Genomic DNA, 18,747 nt, shown 5'->3' on the forward strand with positions numbered 1-18,747 from the left:
TCCTACAGGCGTGATGAGTCCTCTAGTTCGTAGACCCAGAGTATTTTAATTTATGCAACAAAATATCAATATTTGGTGTCCCTGTATGGATATAATGTATCGTAAAATACGCAAAATATTCTGACATTAGGCTATATAGATTTTTTCCCCTCACCCCTGGCAATTTAAAGTGCCTGTTTTAACTTCCTGCACGTCCAGCCTGGTTGTTTTCACTGTGTGAGCCTTTCTGTTGGAACATTTTCATCAGCATGATTTGTACTATGTTGGATAAAGTGTGAAATACTGCTTTAATAGTAAAATCCTTCTGCCTTAGGGCCAAACTCGATGAGGTATTTTGCTCTCTGTTTTTGGTATTTTGTTTAACAACAAGCTGTTGGCTGTAGCATCATTTTGTCATCTGCAAATTTGTATATTTCATAAATGTTTTTCAAGTATTGCTTTAATCAGAAACATTTGTATTTGTATGGCAGAGCAGACACTAATGTTTTGCTTTTTTTTGCTGAGTGAATTCAAACTCACGCTCGAGAACAGCAGTCTTTTGTTGCTGTGCTGTTCCCATGGTTGCTATTGTGGTAAAAGGACATACTTCATTGGTACTTGCTGCAAGGTTAATCCCATTATTAAGCTCAATGTGGGAAATCAGCAGACCTTTCATAAGTTTGAAACCTGGTTGCTCATCACGTGTACATTAGGATAGCAAAAAATGCAAAAACAAATTTTCAGATCTATTCTTCCATGCAGTATTCATGAGCTTTATTTTTTAGCCACATTTTTACTGTAGTTTTTGAGATCACATTTCCACTAGTACTGCAGAAATTTGTGTTTTGTTGAATGCAAACTGTACAAAATTAAAACAGAAGTGGAAAGTAAAGGAGTGAAAAGTACCATTATATAACCACTGAATATATTTATCAGTGCCGATCAATCGCTGCAGCAGGAGAGATTTTGCAGCACTACTGAAGACTTTAGTGGAGGCATTATGAATTATTCTGTTCTTTTTAAACTGGCCTCTTGAATTATTTTAAACCTGGCTCACGAAGAGAGTTTGAAAGTTTTCAAGAAAAAGAATCTTCACTTTGAAGGAGACTTTTACAGTTACAGTACAGAACTTTTCTGTTGAGTTTTTATTTCGAGCTCCTTGGGGCGACTGTTGTTTTGATTTGGCGCTATATAAATAAAATTGAATTGAATATTGCCAGACATACTTGTATCAGGCACAGCAGTGAACCAGTAAAGTGCCCTTCCTGTGAGTGTGAAGAAGTTTAATCCCTGAGATACCTCAGTATAAAAAAAGGTGCAATTTCAGCAGTAAGTCTCAGGTTTTCAGTCTTTGTTGACTTGTGGTATAAACATTGTTAAAGTAAAATTATTTTTTTCATAGTAGGTAGTGAAAAAACTGAGGGTTTTTTTAGTCATTTAATTGTTTATTTATCACTTACTGTAATTACTTTGGTATAGTATGAATGCTTTGGTTGTAAAACATATGAAAATACACCTGAAATTCCAAAATCTATGCCCTCTTTCACATTTTCCAAAGTCATTCAATGGGCTAAATTAAAGTGTTGGCTGACCCAATTTTGGTCCCTGAGCCTGAAATTTGACACCCCTGTGTCAGTCTATGCTCTCCACAACTGTCGATTGGCATAAAAATGGATAAAATTAGATCGTCTTTAGCATCATTTTGCGAGTTTTAACTACATCTGAGCCAAAACCTTTAGGATTAGTTAATACTCTTGACACATAAATGCGTAATTTTTGCATTCCCTCATACAAAATTATCTTCTTGCCTTTTGTTTGTCTCCACACAAGTATTTATTTAAGCATGTTTATTCTGATGTTTCCTCAGGAGTGGCAGTGTCAGTGGACTCACCCTGAAACTGATCAAAGCGTCAGTGATGGAAATGCTGGACACTTTATCCGACGATGACTACGTCAATGTGGCCAGGGTTAGCATATGCTACACTTACTGAATCTGAACACTGCTTTTCCATCATTTCCCCTGTTGTTTTCAAACTGCGTCTGCTCCTGTGTTTCAGTTTAATGAGAAGGCTGTGGCTGTGGTCCCTTGCTTTAGCCATCTAGTCCAGGCTAATGTGCGCAACAAAAAGATTTTCAAGGATGCAGTGCAGCAGATGCAGGCTAAAGGCACCACTGACTACAAGTCTGGATTTCACTTTGCCTTCAATCAGCTATTAAATGCAAGTCATCTATACTGATTTTGTTTGACTTGGCATTATGTGATAAAATAAAGGTTCTGCATGCAGTTTTACTGCATTGACTGACATGTGCATTTTGTTTTTTCCTAATTTTCAGAAAACAAATGTCCCCCGGGCTAACTGCAATAAAATAATCATGCTGTTTACTGACGGAGGAGAGGACCGAGCTCAGGATGTTTTCATGCAATACAACTGGCCCAACAAAACGGTCAGTTTCTCGTGCTAATCAGACACCTCTCCATTACCTCCTGCATTCGAGCAGGATGTTTCTGTAGTGTCTAATCACCCTATGACAGTTAATTTGACATTTTCTTTATTCACCCATGTCAGGTTCGAGTATTTACCTTTTCTGTGGGCCAGCATAACTATGATGTCACACCCTTACAGTGGATTGCGTGCACCAATAAAGGTGAGTTCAGCTTCATATACTGTAGACTACAAAAGGATTCAGTCCATGGTATTAAAAACTGTTTTGAGATGATAAGATAAGATGATGAGAGGATGTATTCTGTGGATCACTTGATAAAAAAAGGTAATGATAAATAAAAATATTTGTAGTTTTACTACTTTTTTGTTTTTTGTGGCTTCATGCCGAGAAAAAGCACTGAAATGTGTGCAATGTTTGGCTAGATGAACTTGCACTATGTCTTTGAGGATCTAGCAAAAAGCATATAATAGGGCATCAAAAGAGGGTTCTGATGACACTCTGGGTCAACCATGGGTCAAGCATTCAAAGCAGCTGACATGCAGGGAGGTTAGAGTGGGTGGAGATGAAAATCAGGGGTCATTTGTGACTGACAACAGCAAGAGTGAAAGGAAAGCTTTATAAGATGGTGGTGAGGCTAGCTGTGGCACAAACACAAATACAGGAGGCCGAGCTAGAGGTGTCAGACTTGAAGATGCTGAGATTGTCATCGTAATTGCCCGGGTGGGACAGAATTAGAAATGATGACATCAGAGGGACAACTCGGGGTGAACAATTTGGAGATGAAGTTAGAGAGACAAGGCTATGATGGTTTGGACATGTGCAGAGGAGGAATAGTGGCTATGCTGGACAAAGTTAAATATGGATCTGCCAGGCAGGAGGAATAGTGGACGACTGATGACAGTTCATGGATGAAGTGATGAAGGACACGCAGAGGGTTGGTGTGACAGAAGAGAATGCTAGGGATAGGGTGAGATGGAGGCAAATGATCCTCAGTGGTCATCCTTAAAGGGAACAGCTGCATGAAGAAGTTTTTACTCATTGTTATGAGTTGAATAAGAAATCCTAAACATCAATATCTGTAAGAATGGGAATAAATAAGAATAGAACCAATAAATAACCGAGCATAATGTAAAACACACTGATCCTGTTGGAGGACTTGACTTTAAGGAGGTGCTGGTACTCACAGAGAGGTCGCTACCACAGTTTTGTTTGTGTAGATATTTTAAGGCCCAACAGTTACTCACTGACACTGAAAACCTCTTTGGCGAGAACGTGGGGGAATGTGGTGCATTTGCCAACGCCTTGAAAAATTCATGCCCGCCGAGTGATATTTTGACCCAAGAGAAAAAGCCTTGTCAGTGTCCTCCTGGTTTGCTAGTTTTGACTGAATAATTGATGGTTTTATAAAATAGATCAGCTGAGCAACACATGTTATATTTTGTTAGCCGTTAAACGTTGTGAGCTAAACTCTCTGCGTCTCACTGCTTTGACCTTCAAACCTTCATTACAAATTCTTTAAGAATCTAGGAAATCCCTTTGCAAAGTTTGCAAAGACAATAAATATGTCAGGCTGTGTCTTCAGGAAGACAACCAGAATATTTAAAAATGCACCATACATTTTTTTATGTGTTTGGAATTATGAAAAAGACAAGCATATGGACGTGGGATAATTTGAAACAATGAATGTTAAGGATGAGGACTGAACAGTCTCAGTCCTCATCCCATCAAGAGATCAGTCATTGGAGATTTTAGACTTCCAGCTGATTGAATGGTCTTGACTGAATTTCATGAATATAGAAACCTCTGTGTTAAAGCTCAGTAGTTTTCTTCTTTAAGCTCTTTAAGCTTCCTACCTGTGGGATTTTAAAGGCTGAGTCACTGGTCTAGTATCATCCAGTCAAATCTAGAATATTTATGAGCACCACTCCAGTGTTGTTGATTTTTTTTTTTTTTTTGAAAGAACCGCTCACACATCTCCAATCTCGCTCTCTCTCTCTCTCGCTCTCTCTCTCTCGCTGGTTGTCTTTTTTTCTTCGCCGCTTGCCAGGTTACTATTTCGAGATCCGTTCCATCTGCGCTATAAGGATTAACACCCAGGTGGGTTTGTCTAGTGCCTCTAATACAGATGATGCCTGTTTGCTCATTCTCTTTGTGGCACTCGCTCGTCCTATAGAAACATCTATGCTCATTTGTTTGCTCAGCCTTCTCCCAGAAGCCTGATGTTGTCGGTTGTTTTCAAGCTGCGGCCTGTCACGTATCTCTGTGTTTTGTCAGGAGTACCTTGACGTGCTGGGACGCCCCATGGTTCTGGCAGGCAGCGAAGCCAAGCAGGTTCAGTGGACCAATGTGTATCAGGATGCTCTGGTGAGACGGCATGAGCTCATCAAATATACCTAATCCATTAAATACACAATAAGCTCATATAATTTCTAATAAATGTTTTGGGACTTTATCTTTGCACTCTGCAGGGTCTTGGCATGGTAGTAACTGGGACTTTGCCTGTTTTTAATCTCACCATGGACGGAAACTCACAGGTAACAAAACAGGATAATTATATTTGAGCTTAGGTGGATGAGATGGTTTTGCGAGTTACTTATTTTCTTCCTTTTGTCTTAGTGAACAAATACAGACTTTAACTCTAGTGTGTAATATCACTTATTATTTACAATTACTAATGTTTGTATGGCAAAAACAAATATTAGTGTGATCAGGATGCTTCTATACTTACTAATATATTACATGTGATTGAAGCAGTCTGTATAGAAAGGACACGTTTACATATGGGTGAGGTGACTTTCTGCTGCTAAAGTTTTCTAATTGGCTGCTGCTTCCAGCTTCATCAGGAAAAGCAAATAAGCACATCATTTAAAGTGTGACAACTAGTTTGAATAGAAACAATATATAAACAATTTATTTAAATGACTAAATGTACGGCTGCTGTTTTGTCTTTTTCACAAGAATCAGCTGATTTTAGGTGTCATGGGAGTCGACGTGCATCTTGATGAGATAAAGCGACTCACACCGCGGTACAATGTATGTGCATAAGTCACATTTGTCTTATTTATAAGCTGAGATGGACGAAGAAGACCAGCTCTTCACTGCTATTCCTTCTTTTTCTGTGGTTGTCACAGCTCGGGGCCAACGGATACATATTTGCCATCGATCCAAACGGATACCTGCTCCTTCATCCTAATCTCCAGCCAAAGGTGATTCAAATCTATTTCATTTGGTAAAATGCTTTATTTATTCTGTGGGGAGCTGCTTTAAGAAGAAGAAAGTTGGAGGATGGGGCAGTTTTAGGTTTGGGTTTTAAGCATCAGTGATGATGATGATGAATAATTAATAATATAAGGCTATGTGTTAATATCGCGTTCTCTCTCAACTCCTCTCAGCTTGTGAATCTGCCAGAACCTGTGACGCTGGACTTCCTGGACGCAGAGTTGGAGGACAGCAATAAAGAAGAGGTGAGGAACAAGTAGAGCTGTTTTGTTGATGCATGCTCAATCATCCAGGTAAGTAAATCCCCAAAAGTAATCCTGTTCATCTGGATGTAGCGTTTCTGTTGTTGAATTCTTTGTTGTTCAAACTTAGTAATTGTGTGAACAACATGTTTCCTCCTCAGGAGAATCTGCCCAGCAGGATAAATTGTCTGTGTAGGTCATTGAAAGTCGATGAGAACATATCTGTGGCCGATTTAAAAAAAAAACTTTGCTCTGTGTTTCCATCGTGTAGATCCGCCGACAGATGATCGATGGAAGACCAGGTGAAATGCAGATCAAAACTCTGGTACTGTCGATTGACGAGGCAAGTCACTTCTCTTTCTGAATGTCTGCACGCATTTCCTCTTTAGTTTGGACTGCAGCAGTTATGAGGAGTTTAACACATGTCATGATGACTCATACTCATAAATTTACAGTGCTGTGTGGTGGGTCCATGAACAAACTGCTTACACAGTTTTTTTTTTTAATCACTTTATTTGAAAAAATAGACCTAGAACTGTAACCAACAACAGTGTTTTTATTTAGAGCAAAAATCCAGCTTAAATGTGTCCGACTCTTTTTTTATCCTTGCAAGCAACCAAAACTGTTTTTGGTCTATAAGTTCCTATTATGAGGTTGATTATTTACGGCTGATTATCCAGTAGGAGGTTTTTGTACCAACCTGGGCTCTTGCTTCTCTTAAATGCCTGCTGATGTCTCAGTGCTGTTTCCTTTATGTTTATCTGTATGTGCATTTGATTTATTTATTTATTAGTTATGGGGGCTCTATCTGACAGTTGGGTATATTTCTGTGTTGTATGGGGCATGGGGATGTTTTATCTCTTTTTTTTGCCTTTTTGTTCTTTATGTAAACGCTGTATCTTAAAGATAAGCTGCTTAGCCTATACAATCACATCATATTACCATTCCTGCATGCTGAAATAAGCAGCTGAAGTCTTGCATTGTCTTTAATTCACAGGTTTTTAAAATAATAAAATAGTTTTAGGTTATATAAGGTCCAAATCTTATTTAATAAAAAATTAGGTATATTTGAGCAAATTTCATACTCTATCTGCAGAAACTGCTGACAGTCTGGTGATCTAAGTTAATCAAATTCTTAAAGGAGCTTGTTATGTGGACTTGGACTGTGTGTAGAAACATAAACGTGAACATTAATTTTACAATGTACAACCCAGGCAGGGCTGCAGTAGTCTGACGAATAGCAAACACAGTTTTTGAAAGTTAAAAATGCTTAAACTTTGATCACTGTACTTTATTAGCTTTGCCTCTTATGTTTATTGAAATTCTTTACCTCTGCAGCGCTACATCGATGAGGTCTACAGGGGTTACACCTGGACTCCTATCAATGGAACAGACTACAGGTGAGCGGATAGAGAGTCATGAATCATGAATAAAAACCAACCAGCTGTGGCCCAGTGAGGCCTGCAGGCACAGATTGATTCACTCCAAGACCCACCATCTTTTTGTATCCCCCATTCATACTGGAATCCTGTCGGGATGCTGCCACCTGCAGTCTCGGTCTAGTATTACCATCCTACAATGAGTACTACATCAAGGCAGATCTGAGCGATGTGATGCTGCAGCTCCAGTGTGAGTACATGGAGGCAGGGTGTTCAGGTTTACATCCAAGGAAACCAGAAGCATTTCACACTCTCTCTTCTTTCGTGTTACAGATATGCAGTCTTTGCTGCCCAGCTCCTTTGAATCATCAGGGCACGTGTTTCTAGCTCCAAGGTGACTATCTTCATCTGTCATGATTTCATTCTTCAGTAAAAGGAAGGTGCTTATTTATGCTGCCGTGTCCGCAGGGAATACTGCAAGCGTCTGCAGCTTTCTGACAACAACACCCAGTTCTTGCAGAACTTTCTGTCTCTCATGCTTGACCTCTCCCCTGAATCTGATGAGTGTGAGTGCGTTAACAGAATGAAAATATCTCACTGCTGTAGACACACCGATAAGATATTCACCACATTTTTTTAAAATATTTTGCAGGTGACCATGGCCTGATCCACAACCTGATTTTTGATTCTAGGATCATCGGGCAGCTTGCTTCTCGTGTATGGAAGAACAAGGACCTCAATTCGTAAGTTTGGTTCTATTGTTGTTGTTGTTTTTTGTGTAAACTACTATAGTGCAAAACTAGAGCTGAAGAAGTAACAAATGTTACAGGTATGGCTTCCTAGCTGTATTTGCATCCACAGACGGAGGAATAACACGAGTTTTTCCCAACATGTGAGTGATAAAAGTAATTACTTATTCAAGCTCCTACAACTTTCCACTTGAAAACTTTTGATGACTTGTGTTCACGTGTTTTTGTAGAGCTGCCGAGTTGTGGGATGAGGACCCTGAACCCTTCAATTCAAATTTCTACAGACGGAGCCTCGACAACAAAGGCTACATGTTCAGATCTACACTCAGATCCTGTGAGTAACTAAGCAGCCAGACTTCACTGACTCAAAGGAGACGCTGATGTAAACGTTACTAAAACAATAGTTTGTCTGGTAATCATGAGCTTGGCATCAGCTGATATTTCAAGCTTATATTTTGTTATGTTTCATACTATTTTAAATAATTAAAATAGTGAGCATTACACATGCTGGTAAGCACGTTTTGTTACATTTGAGCAGAGACAGGCTCCCGCAGTTCCCTAACTTTGTGCAAAGCTAATATAAGTTGCTTCTCTGCTTCAACTTTGATGTTTATTTCGAGCCGCCTGCCACTGAATTAGGTTTTAAAAAACATTTTTAAGGAAATCACTCAAATGGAAACTCTCTCAGGTGTCATTACTTGATTCCGTTACCTATACTTTGATCGTGTTTCATAGAACGTTTATGCAACATCTTAATCCCAAGATCTTGGCTCATTTCAGCCAATTGTCTTATTTTCATGTCCGTGTATTTCCACCAGCTTTGGATGACCCCATTGCAGCAGAAAATGGGACGAGTGAAATTGTGGTTAGTTCAGCTGTGGAGGTTAATTTAGCAGGAAAACTGCTCAGACCTGCAGGTAAGATTTTTATCTGGTCTGTTATACATATGAAATTGGGGTTTTTGGTTTGTTGTGATTCCTGTTCTCGTCCCGTTCTCCTTTTACTCTGATCCTGTGGATGTCGTCCTGCAGTGGTTGGTGGGAAGCTGGACTTGGAAGCTTGGGTGGATAAGTTCAAAATCCTGGCCAGCAACATGTCAGATGGCCGGCAGGGGTCACACAAGGTACAGATTCTGAGTCTAAATCACCTGTTAAAAGCAAATTCACCTAAACAAAAATCTCACATGGTCTCATTTTGTTAAGCAGTGTGGACCTCTGAGAAGTTGCGAGATGGATTGCGAGATGGACACAAATGTAAGCACTTTTCTTTATTTCACTCTCTCGCTGCGCCGCAGCAGGACAGTGCCATCAGTTTAATGACCAATCTAAGGTCCCTCAGTGGTGATTAACTTGATGAAACTGTGATTAATAGACTGGCCTTTTATTTCACGTCATTCACAGTTTGTAGCCCAGAAGAAAACTGTTGTTGCTGCTTGTTTCTCTTTCAGACAACTCACAGAAAAAAGGAATTCTTATAAATGTGTCCAGCGTGATTAACATAATCCACACTGCTGCATGTAAATGGTTATGAGGGTGATTAAAGCTCATAAGCGCTCACTCATGAGTTGTTGTCATAAATGTAACCTTTTTTTTTTAAAGCTACAATATTTTTTCTTCTTCTCTTTTTTTCTCTATAAACTGTTGGGAATCAGCCTGTAACTTCAACTGCTGTCAGCTGAATGCTTGACAGTTCTTGTCACAGCCCCCAAGCCTTAAGGAGACCTTCACACATGATTTAAAATGCAAATGACTGCAATCACAAATGCTTCTACCATATTATTTAATACATTTCAATATTGTCCAGAATATAATAACACATATTACATCTTTTATTGATTTTTAACTGTCTGTTTTCGCTCTAGTAAGATCAAACTTTGTCTTTCTTCCTGTGTTCTGCTGCACCCACACTGTCTTCTGCAGGAACTCGGCTGCTATCTCATTGATGATGGTGGGTTCCTGGTTATGTCCAATCAGGCAGATCACTTCCAAAAGGTATGTCTATGTGCTGTAATGTGTCTACCCTTTATGATGCATGTCATCCATAGCAGGGGTATCAAACATAAGACATAAGACTCGGCACACCAAAGACTCCGATGCAGCCCAGTGGAAAATGAGGATTTAGGTAGAAAATGTAAATTTGGGATTTTCGTAAGTTTTAGAGTAAGTTTTAAAGACCTCATACTGCAAGTGATGATAAAACGTCTGGGCAATGAGCTACTGGGACTTTTCCTGTAACAAACCAATCATTGCCAGGATTTTAAATTATGAAGGAAATCTATGTAAAACTAATTCCTGTGAAACAGGAAGCTCAGTGGTTTCCAGGGACTTCTTTCCACTTTAGTGAGGAGCAGCAGTGCATTTGTCATAGACACAGCATACACACCTGATCAAACTGCAGTCCTCTTGCTCTATAGATGTGAAAAGTCTCTGCTTGATTTGTGCAATAATCATCTATTTCTTTCAGTATATAAAATAAACCTATAGTATGGTCGCAGGAAAATAACAATTTATATTTTAAATCACCTTTAGTATTTCTTGGAGCAGACGTTTTCTACTTGCATCACCAGTTTATCTCTTTCCCTACACCTACTCATTGGATCTTTTTATGCCTTGTATCACCAAATAAAGTAATCATCGTGTATAGTATAGTATGTACGGAGAGGCCTAGCTGTAGTCTTTGTTGCTCTGGATATTTTATCCTGTAGCAGTTTCAGACTCAGACATATATGGATGAATTTGAGGGGTTCATCAATCAAAAAAAGAAGAGGAACTTTGGCACTATGAAATATAAAGTGATTTGGGATTTTTTTTAAATCTGTGAATCATGCAAAGCTTCTATAATTTTGAGCTCAGTGTTGAGCCATTATTCTCACGTTTTTATTGCTCCCTGTAACTGTCTTATTGTCCTTCTTTTTAAAAAAAATCTCAGATTGGTCTTTTCTTTGGCGATGTGGACGCTCCCCTGATGTATGCCCTCTACAACAATTCGATCTTCACTCGACGGCAGTCTTTCCAGTACCAGTCTGCATGTGAGCCGGTCAGCAGCAGCCACACCGGCGCAGCACCGAGAGGTGTTTTTGTGGTAAGAGACAACATCAGGCCGTCAAACTCTGAATGATTAGACAGTCTGAGACGTTTGCCTTCATTTCTTAATTTTCTCTGTCTCTCCAGCCGTCCATTGCTGATGTTTTGAGCTTGGCATGGTGGACATCAACAATGGCATGGTGAGACTTTATTTGCAGCAAATCAGATGAAATCTACTTCACTTTATGTCTTTTTAAAACAGTCTTTGCTGTGTACATGAAAGTGATTTTATATTTTTTGTGTTCGACAGCTCCTGCACGGTTATTTTGAGCTGTTTATATATAGCTCTGAGTTTACTGTTATTGAACGATGTTTTCTTTCTTTAATGTCTTTTTCAGGTCTGTGTTTCAGCAGCTTCTTTATGGACTGGCCTATAACAGCTGGCTCTATCAAGGTGACATGCATGTGAACTGATGTATTCCTTATTGTTTTATATGGTACACAGTAAGAAAGGAAACACACATTGGATGAATAGTAAACTTTCAGGAATTTCACTGTATTCTTACTTTGTTATTTTCCCGTCATCATTAAGTAAGTGTTCGACTGCAACTAAATAATGTCATTATGTTATAAGCTGATTTTGAACATGCTTTTGTTTCTTTAGCTGATGTCCTCATCGAAGGCTTTGAGACTAAAGAAAGCAGCTGTGTGACCATCCAAAGCCAGTTCTACTTCACAAACACCACAAACTCCTACAATATGCTGCAGGACTGTGGAAACTGCTCCAGGTGAGTTTTCTACAGAATCAGCAAAATCAGCTTGCAGTGTTTATGAGCTCGCAGCCCTGTGCTGTCCATATGGAGCTGGCTAAATACTTGTCACTGTCTCCTACAGACTGTTCCATGCAAAGAGGATCGAAAACACAAACCTGCTTTTTGTGGTCGCCGAGAAACTGCTCTGCCAGTCGTGTGAGATTGAGACACTGACCCAGGTCAGAACAGAGTGTATCCTTTCTGCTGTCGAACACTTCTGACATTTTCATTTTTGTAGAGGTAGAAGATATGTTTTTATGTTTGCTGTTACCGCCATAACCAACAACCAACAGTTCAGGAGGAAAATCCGTGTGAAGTATTGAACAATACACGATATCGTAAAGGCCCGACTTCCTGCTTTGACTACAGTGCCTTAGTAAGTGCCTGTGCTGTTATTATTCAAAGGAATCATTTTGTGTCTTAGTCCTGAGCGTGTGATAGGAAATTCTGAGAAAAAAAATATTTGTAACGTCACACAAACAATAATTATCAAGAATAACCAATTAAACTACTATCCAGTGACAACTATTTGAAAAAATACAGAGACCTGCTACTAAGGAGGTATATTAGATAGTGATTAAAGTTGAAAATTCAGCAGTAAGCAAAACAATGTGTGGCTCTTCCATTCAGTTGCTTTTGCATAGTAAGTGAACTAATGTCCTAATATCCTATCCTAATGTCCTAAACTAAAGTCCTAATGCTCCCACAACCGTTGGCTAAGGCTAAAACAAATTATTTTTGTAAAACTGAACATTAGGGTTTGACACCCCTGAAAAACATACTGTGGTGTTGTTCCATTGCATGGTCAGGATTAAGACACATTTTCTTACTGTAAGACTCCAGGGTCATTAGTTGTGGAGAACAAAAGGATTCACTTTTTACTCTCTTTGCAGGAAAACACGTCAGAGTGTGGACGAGGTCATTCCCTGCAGTCCTCCATAGGAGTCCTCCTCTTCATTCAGCTCACTCTGCCTCTCTTTCATCTCTCACACATGCAAACGCTCTGACATTTTTGATCTCTGTAGGTTAAGGCTCGGATCTACTGAAGAGTAGATCAAACAGCAACTGTAAAATTCTTCTTTTCTGAACTACAAACAGCTCACAGAGAACAGTGCTTTGAAAGAAACCCCTGGATCAGCTCATAGTGTCTTTTGCCTTATTGCTAATGCATTTCTTGGTGTTTCGGGGCTTGAGTGCAAAACATATGATTATAATGCGTTGCGTGTGCATGCTATTTAAACTGAGACAGCATCTTTACATTTTTATTTATTTATTGCATAAAGGCTTAGCCACGGCAAAAAGTCAGGGAGACGACCAAAGCCACCCAGCAGTAGAAGATTGTTGATCACGTTTGTTTGACTGTGTTTCACTGTCTAGAATCTAATGTGGCAGCAGAACAGTGTATCATATTATTACATTACTCCCTGAACTTCCTAGATGTGGTTAAACACAGTTACTTCATGATTTAGCTTTTTCACATAGGGCCACCTAGGTTTCTATAGCTTTTTTTTTGCTTAATAAATGCAATTATAATTTATAAAGTGCATCTGTATTTACTTGGGTTATCTTTGAGAAAGGACTCAGGAAAGGAGGAAAAACCTTTTTACAGCACTGTACAGTTTATGCTAGCTCGTAGCCTTCGTCCTCCCGGCCTTTGCAAGTGTAGAGCTGTGTATATATATATATCTGTATATAAAATCCATGGGATACCTTTGAGATGCATGGTATATTTTGAATTCTAGTAAAGTACAAGAAACCTAACACTGTATTTACAGGTAGTGTAAAATACGTAATTATTACTTTCTACCACTGAACGTACGAGGCTGTACGCACCATCACCTTTTATTCTGAGGAGCTCTGAGTGGCTTAACAGACGAGTAACAGTTAAATAAGGACAGTACCAAGAGTTTTTAGAGCTTTCAGTACTTAACGTTACTGATCAGCTGAATATATTAAAATGTATATGACTTTTCAACCATACAGTGTCACAGTGTTGTTAACGGTTCAGATAAAGGGCAAACTAAGATATTTAATGGCGTATAGATGGAGATCAATCACTGCCTTGAAAATTTTAATGAAAAAGCTGAATCTGCTGCTGGGTGACTTGAAGACTCCCACCTGTAGGCTGCTCAGATGTTATTTGTGGCACCCATGCTGTTGTTGGCTTGAAATGAATCCCTTGCACCTGTTTGTATTTGCTCGTTTGGTCCCAGCAGATGTCTTTGCACATACAGATCAGGAGGCGCTGCACTTACAACTGTTTTTCACACGACGGTAGATCTGGGCCTTCAACCCACATTCACTTCAGTGTCCTTTGATCCAGTTCTGATCTTTGCCGAGCCAGTTTTAGTACTAAAAATTGGGTCATGCATGACAGGACCCCAAAAGACTTCTCTGTCAAGTATCCTTGCCCTCTAATGTCATTAGATTTAGGCACACGTCTGACAGGATTTAGATAAAAATATCATTTTTTCCCATAAGATATTTTTTTCAAAACTAAACGAGAACAGAGATGTGAAAAGCCAGCGTGACACATCAACAAAGAAGCATCTGTGTGGTTTGCTTGTTTGACTGAATCGTTAAAGCTGAGGTTTGCTTTTTTTCTCCGAACGCCTCCACAGATGCTCGGTATGATCTTGAAGTGCTTCCAGTCAAGTAAGATGTCGTCAGATGATGTGAAATGAAACAACACAAACTAAATTGTCAAACAGTAACTGACTTTGTGAGCTATTAGTGCATCCTTTGTGGACTCCAATATTTAAGTGCTGTGATCATCGGATACTTGCAGTGTAACGTGCAGTGTTAACAGCGTAGTCTATTAGCACAAGCCTCGCAGAAGTCAGCATATTGCCAACATGTTTTTAAACATACACGTCAGTTAGTTGATTGATAGGAAGTCCTTTGTCCCTTTTTCTTGTATTGCCAATGTTTGTCAAGTCTGAATTTATGCACTTATGTATGCTTCTGTATGGGGAATGTAGCTTCTGAAAAACTTTCAGTGTTATGAATATGTTCTTCTGCGCTTTCTGACCTTCTGTCGAGATACCCCTGACGTGTCGCTGATCACTGAATGACTTACTGCGGCAGAACATTTCGGTGTTATCATGCACTAAGATTTTTGACAACAATAGCAAGAAATGTAGCAGTTTTGTAATTTTGACAGGTGTTTATTACACTAAAGATGTTTGGAATCATTTCTTGCATTAGATTAGATAAAAAAAAGAGAAATTTCCTACTTCAGATTAAATCTAATATCTATCAACATATTTGTTGTTCTTAAGTCGACTCTCAGTGTGTGCGCACAGGAGATTTCAAGTTTGTTTTGCTGCATAGTTGGCTTTCAAATTAGTTTTGATGTCAAAATCTGTACTCTTGTTACACTCAGATCAAAGGTAACTTCATAGAAAAGCACCCCCCCCCGCTCTCCTCCCTTCAGCAGATGAATGAGGAAGCAACTTTCAGCTGTCAAACACTGCACAGTCACACTCTGCTTAGTGAAGCTCTAACATCCCCCGGGTAGCACCAGTAGAAAGAACATATTTTGATTTCTTTTGAAGAAAGTGAAAGACAGGAGCCTAAAACTGGTGCTACGTGTGATTCATGAGCGCTCGCTGCATGCATGATTAAATGAAGAAATCCGTTTTTCCGCAGTGATTCATTCTTGTACGTCTTTTTCTGTAATCATTTGATCTGGTTGCAGAGTTAAGGGGTATTTTTTAAAAATGTGTTTTGTTTTTTTAAAATAATATTTGTAAAAATGCATTTTCTCTCTTCGTCTGCCTGGTGTTCCACCCCGCAGTGCCTTGTTGCACTCGTCATTTTAGATGTCAGGAACATTCGCATCGTAGATGCGGAGATTCACCGTGCAGGCCATGTGAAAGACGCACTTGAATTTCAAGGGTTGCCGTGGTTCAGCTTTGAGAGGACTTTCTGGTCAGGGAATGTGAAAAAAACAAAAATATGCTCCCATAGAACTTTTAAAGGAAAATATTTTTAAAGGAGCACAGTCGTGAAAGTGCACAACAGAAGAGTCGGCCTCCTTTCCTGCCTTCTCATGGACACGTTTGTCAAATCTACACCAACAAACTGGGCCGCCCTTCTGGCCTGTGTCATCTGATCTCCATACTGTGGTCCAGCCGGGCACAGACACTGTCCATATACATGGATTTCTACTTTGTCCCATCTGCACCACACTATATTCTATATTTGATGCCTGTTGGAAACTTTTCAGTTGTGACTGACTGAAATGAGTGAATGTTAATGTACAGTATACCTACTGTTGTGCATCTCTGCTGTACCCAAGCATGGTGGGGACCTGGAGAAGCAGATTCAAGCTCAACATTGGTTGAAAACCTCAAAAAAAATTAAATAAAAAAAAATGCTGCTTTCAAAAGAAGACCCAAAACAGGAAACAGCTGTTCCTCTGAGACCTGCAGTATTTCCTTTAGGTCATTTTGCGTCTTTGAAACAACACTGTTGTACTTTGAGGAAAGAACTTTTGTGGAACTCTTTGTACCCTACAGTACAATATATTCCTGCTGTTGAGGTCAGTGTTGTAGTTTCGTTTTAAATTTACTGGTATTTATTTGCATGATATTTTGAATTTGTACATAGTCTGATGGATATTTTACATTCCTGTCTGCATCTGGATCTTCAGCTCTGTCGGGGACGGTGGTGCGATTGTGCCCCAATGTGGATATTTTGGGTAAAGTGGAGGTCGCTGAGCTCTTTGCTGCCTGTAAAGGAACGAAGCTGAAAGTTTGACTTCAGTGAAGCCTACAGTGACTTAGCGTTTGTAGTTTAAGCCTTTTGCAGGAAGTTAAAGCACAGAGCAGTTAAGATTTATGAGCAGCATACTGCCTGGTTGAACTTTATTTGTTTATTCAGCAAAAACTGATGTAAAAACACTGGAAGTGACTCGTGCATTTAACGGCTGCATAACAAATAAGGCAGTGGCATGTGTGGGGATGCCCCTTTATTATTAGGCTTTGTTTATGAAATATGTTTAAGTGTTATTTGTTTATTTCAATGTAAATTTATTTGTTCATTCGTTTGTTTATTTGAACATCGTGAATGATATTTGCGTTGATCAGAAAGGAAGTGAATATGTTTGGAGGTTGCGCGGGCACAAGGTGCAGTTTACAAGACGAAGAGCGAAATAGGACAAAGTTATCGTTATATCCCGTACGTCTGTGTCCTTTAATTTGTCAAACAAGAAGAATGTCCATGTTTTTTGCTGTAACTTTGCTTTTCATTTTGCCGACGTTGTTGTTTACTTGGGACAGTTTTCTCTCTTTGTGCCAGTCTCCTGCGCCACCTCATTTTTGTACAGACAACGTGAAGCAGTCAGCAGAAGACGAAGGCTTAACTTTGTAAAGATTTTGTCAGCCACATTACAAAATGGATATTTAAATGTTTATATCTTTGGTGATTAAATGCTATTGATATTTTTCACTTCAGCTCTGATTGGTACTTTTTCTTCGCTCATTTGTTATTTTCGTTGGGTGACCCTCACACTTCAGCACACTATTATAACGCAAAGATTTACACACTGCAGCTCTTTATAATCCCTTATCAAGGAGATGTGCAAAAAGTTACAAAATGTTACTAAAATGAACAAAGTGATTTGTAAATTATTTAAATCTTGGTGCAAAAACAACATATTAACAGCTGAAATTGGCAAGCATGATTTTGATTGCAACAAGTTAAAAACATGGGACAGGGAAGTCCCATCTCATACATTTCATTTTATAATACCTGCACCACCTAATAGAGATGTATTACATATGACAGGGTATCAATGGGCCTTTCATTGATGTGTAAGTTACCCATGTTATGCGCCCTAATGCCCCTACCTCATCTTTTTAGAGACATGTCGCTGGTATCAAATTTCAAAATGACAGATATAATTAGAAATAGAAAAACAACAAAGCAAAATACACCCGCTTGCATAGGTTTAAAAGGTCCTCACCAGGTTGTACAATAATTAAATTACACCTCAGATAAATAATAAATAAATAATGACACAATGTCACTGATTATTTAAACAAAGCTAATCAAAAATGATTAAGCAGCGTGTAAAAATCAAAGTTGAACCCAGTTCAGTAGCAGAAACCTGAAGTCACGATTTTCTTTATGACTTTTTAATCAGTCTCTCACATCATTGTGCAGGACTTTTGCCCCATTCCTCTTTCCACTCCTCTATGTTTAAGTACACTGAGGTTCATTTCTGCACAGCTCACTGTAGAGTGATGGACTTGGGCTTATAAGCCTTTCTGGACTGATAGACAGCAACAGCTGCTCCTTTAAGATCACTGCTTTTCTCCTATTGTGTTAACACAACAGCTGGTCTAGATGGTTATTTTCTTTTTATTACAATTACTGCTGCTTACCCTCTTGATTCTTACAGAAGCAGCAAGACTTTAAATTTGTATTTTGGCTTAGATTTGTTAATATTCACATAGTATAATATGTTGTGTGTTATTCATCCAAGGTTGTATTTAAATCATTTTAGACTCTAGTAAGCAACAGATGATTTTTTTTATGACATCCAAAAAACAACAACAAAAAACAACCTTGAATTGAAATTGGTGTACTGATTTTCTATTTTCTTTTTCACAGTCTTCTGTGGATTCAGGCACTGTGTACTCTTTTTAGACCGTGGTGATGCTGCTGTATAATAACTTCAGTTGAGCCACTGAGCGGTTCCTCTGTTATCTGATGCAGAAAAAGTTCTGTCAGCTGTTTAGGATCGCATCAATAATTTTGAGGGGACTGATGAGAACCAGAAAAGTAATCCAAGAGTTAAGCTGCTTGGAAACTAATCATGGTGATTTTTTCTAACTTCATTTAGAGAGGATATCAAACAGTAGGCTGAGATCTGTCGTTGACACTAAAAC

General features: G+C 39.0%; 1 protein-coding gene across 2 annotated transcripts in view; it reads left to right on the forward strand.

Moving 5' to 3' along the window:
* Nucleotides 1-17,302, forward strand: part of LOC146709735 (voltage-dependent calcium channel subunit alpha-2/delta-2-like) — a 42,782-nt gene extending 25,480 nt beyond the window's left edge. Inside the window, exons 10-38 of one of the 2 annotated variants that reach the window (XM_085456837.1) lie at nt 1,847-1,946; nt 2,037-2,198; nt 2,314-2,424; nt 2,547-2,625; nt 4,472-4,521; nt 4,699-4,788; nt 4,893-4,958; nt 5,383-5,457; nt 5,556-5,630; nt 5,817-5,888; nt 6,157-6,228; nt 7,224-7,285; nt 7,438-7,514; nt 7,598-7,658; nt 7,733-7,830; nt 7,917-8,007; nt 8,094-8,156; nt 8,244-8,347; nt 8,832-8,930; nt 9,045-9,136; nt 9,216-9,266; nt 9,933-10,004; nt 10,942-11,094; nt 11,184-11,236; nt 11,435-11,490; nt 11,701-11,824; nt 11,931-12,040; nt 12,142-12,224; nt 12,742-17,302. In XM_085456837.1, the coding sequence (XP_085312963.1) occupies nt 1,847-1,946; nt 2,037-2,198; nt 2,314-2,424; nt 2,547-2,625; nt 4,472-4,521; nt 4,699-4,788; nt 4,893-4,958; nt 5,383-5,457; nt 5,556-5,630; nt 5,817-5,888; nt 6,157-6,228; nt 7,224-7,285; nt 7,438-7,514; nt 7,598-7,658; nt 7,733-7,830; nt 7,917-8,007; nt 8,094-8,156; nt 8,244-8,347; nt 8,832-8,930; nt 9,045-9,136; nt 9,216-9,266; nt 9,933-10,004; nt 10,942-11,094; nt 11,184-11,236; nt 11,435-11,490; nt 11,701-11,824; nt 11,931-12,040; nt 12,142-12,224; nt 12,742-12,855 (2,515 nt within the window). In that variant the 3' untranslated portion in view covers nt 12,856-17,302. The remainder of the gene's footprint in view (nt 1-1,846; nt 1,947-2,036; nt 2,199-2,313; nt 2,425-2,546; nt 2,626-4,471; nt 4,522-4,698; nt 4,789-4,892; nt 4,959-5,382; nt 5,458-5,555; nt 5,631-5,816; nt 5,889-6,156; nt 6,229-7,223; nt 7,286-7,437; nt 7,515-7,597; nt 7,659-7,732; nt 7,831-7,916; nt 8,008-8,093; nt 8,157-8,243; nt 8,348-8,831; nt 8,931-9,044; nt 9,137-9,215; nt 9,267-9,932; nt 10,005-10,941; nt 11,095-11,183; nt 11,237-11,434; nt 11,491-11,700; nt 11,825-11,930; nt 12,041-12,141; nt 12,225-12,741) is intronic. The other variant, XM_085456838.1, reaches the window with a different exon arrangement.
* The last annotated feature ends 1,445 nt before the right edge of the window (nt 17,303-18,747 follow it).

The sequence above is a fragment of the Copadichromis virginalis genome, linkage group LG5 (assembly GCF_057382275.1).
Source record: "Copadichromis virginalis isolate Kocher_CV1m ecotype Utaka linkage group LG5, C_Virginalis_male_GT1.1, whole genome shotgun sequence".
Classification (NCBI taxonomy): domain Eukaryota; kingdom Metazoa; phylum Chordata; class Actinopteri; order Cichliformes; family Cichlidae; genus Copadichromis; species Copadichromis virginalis.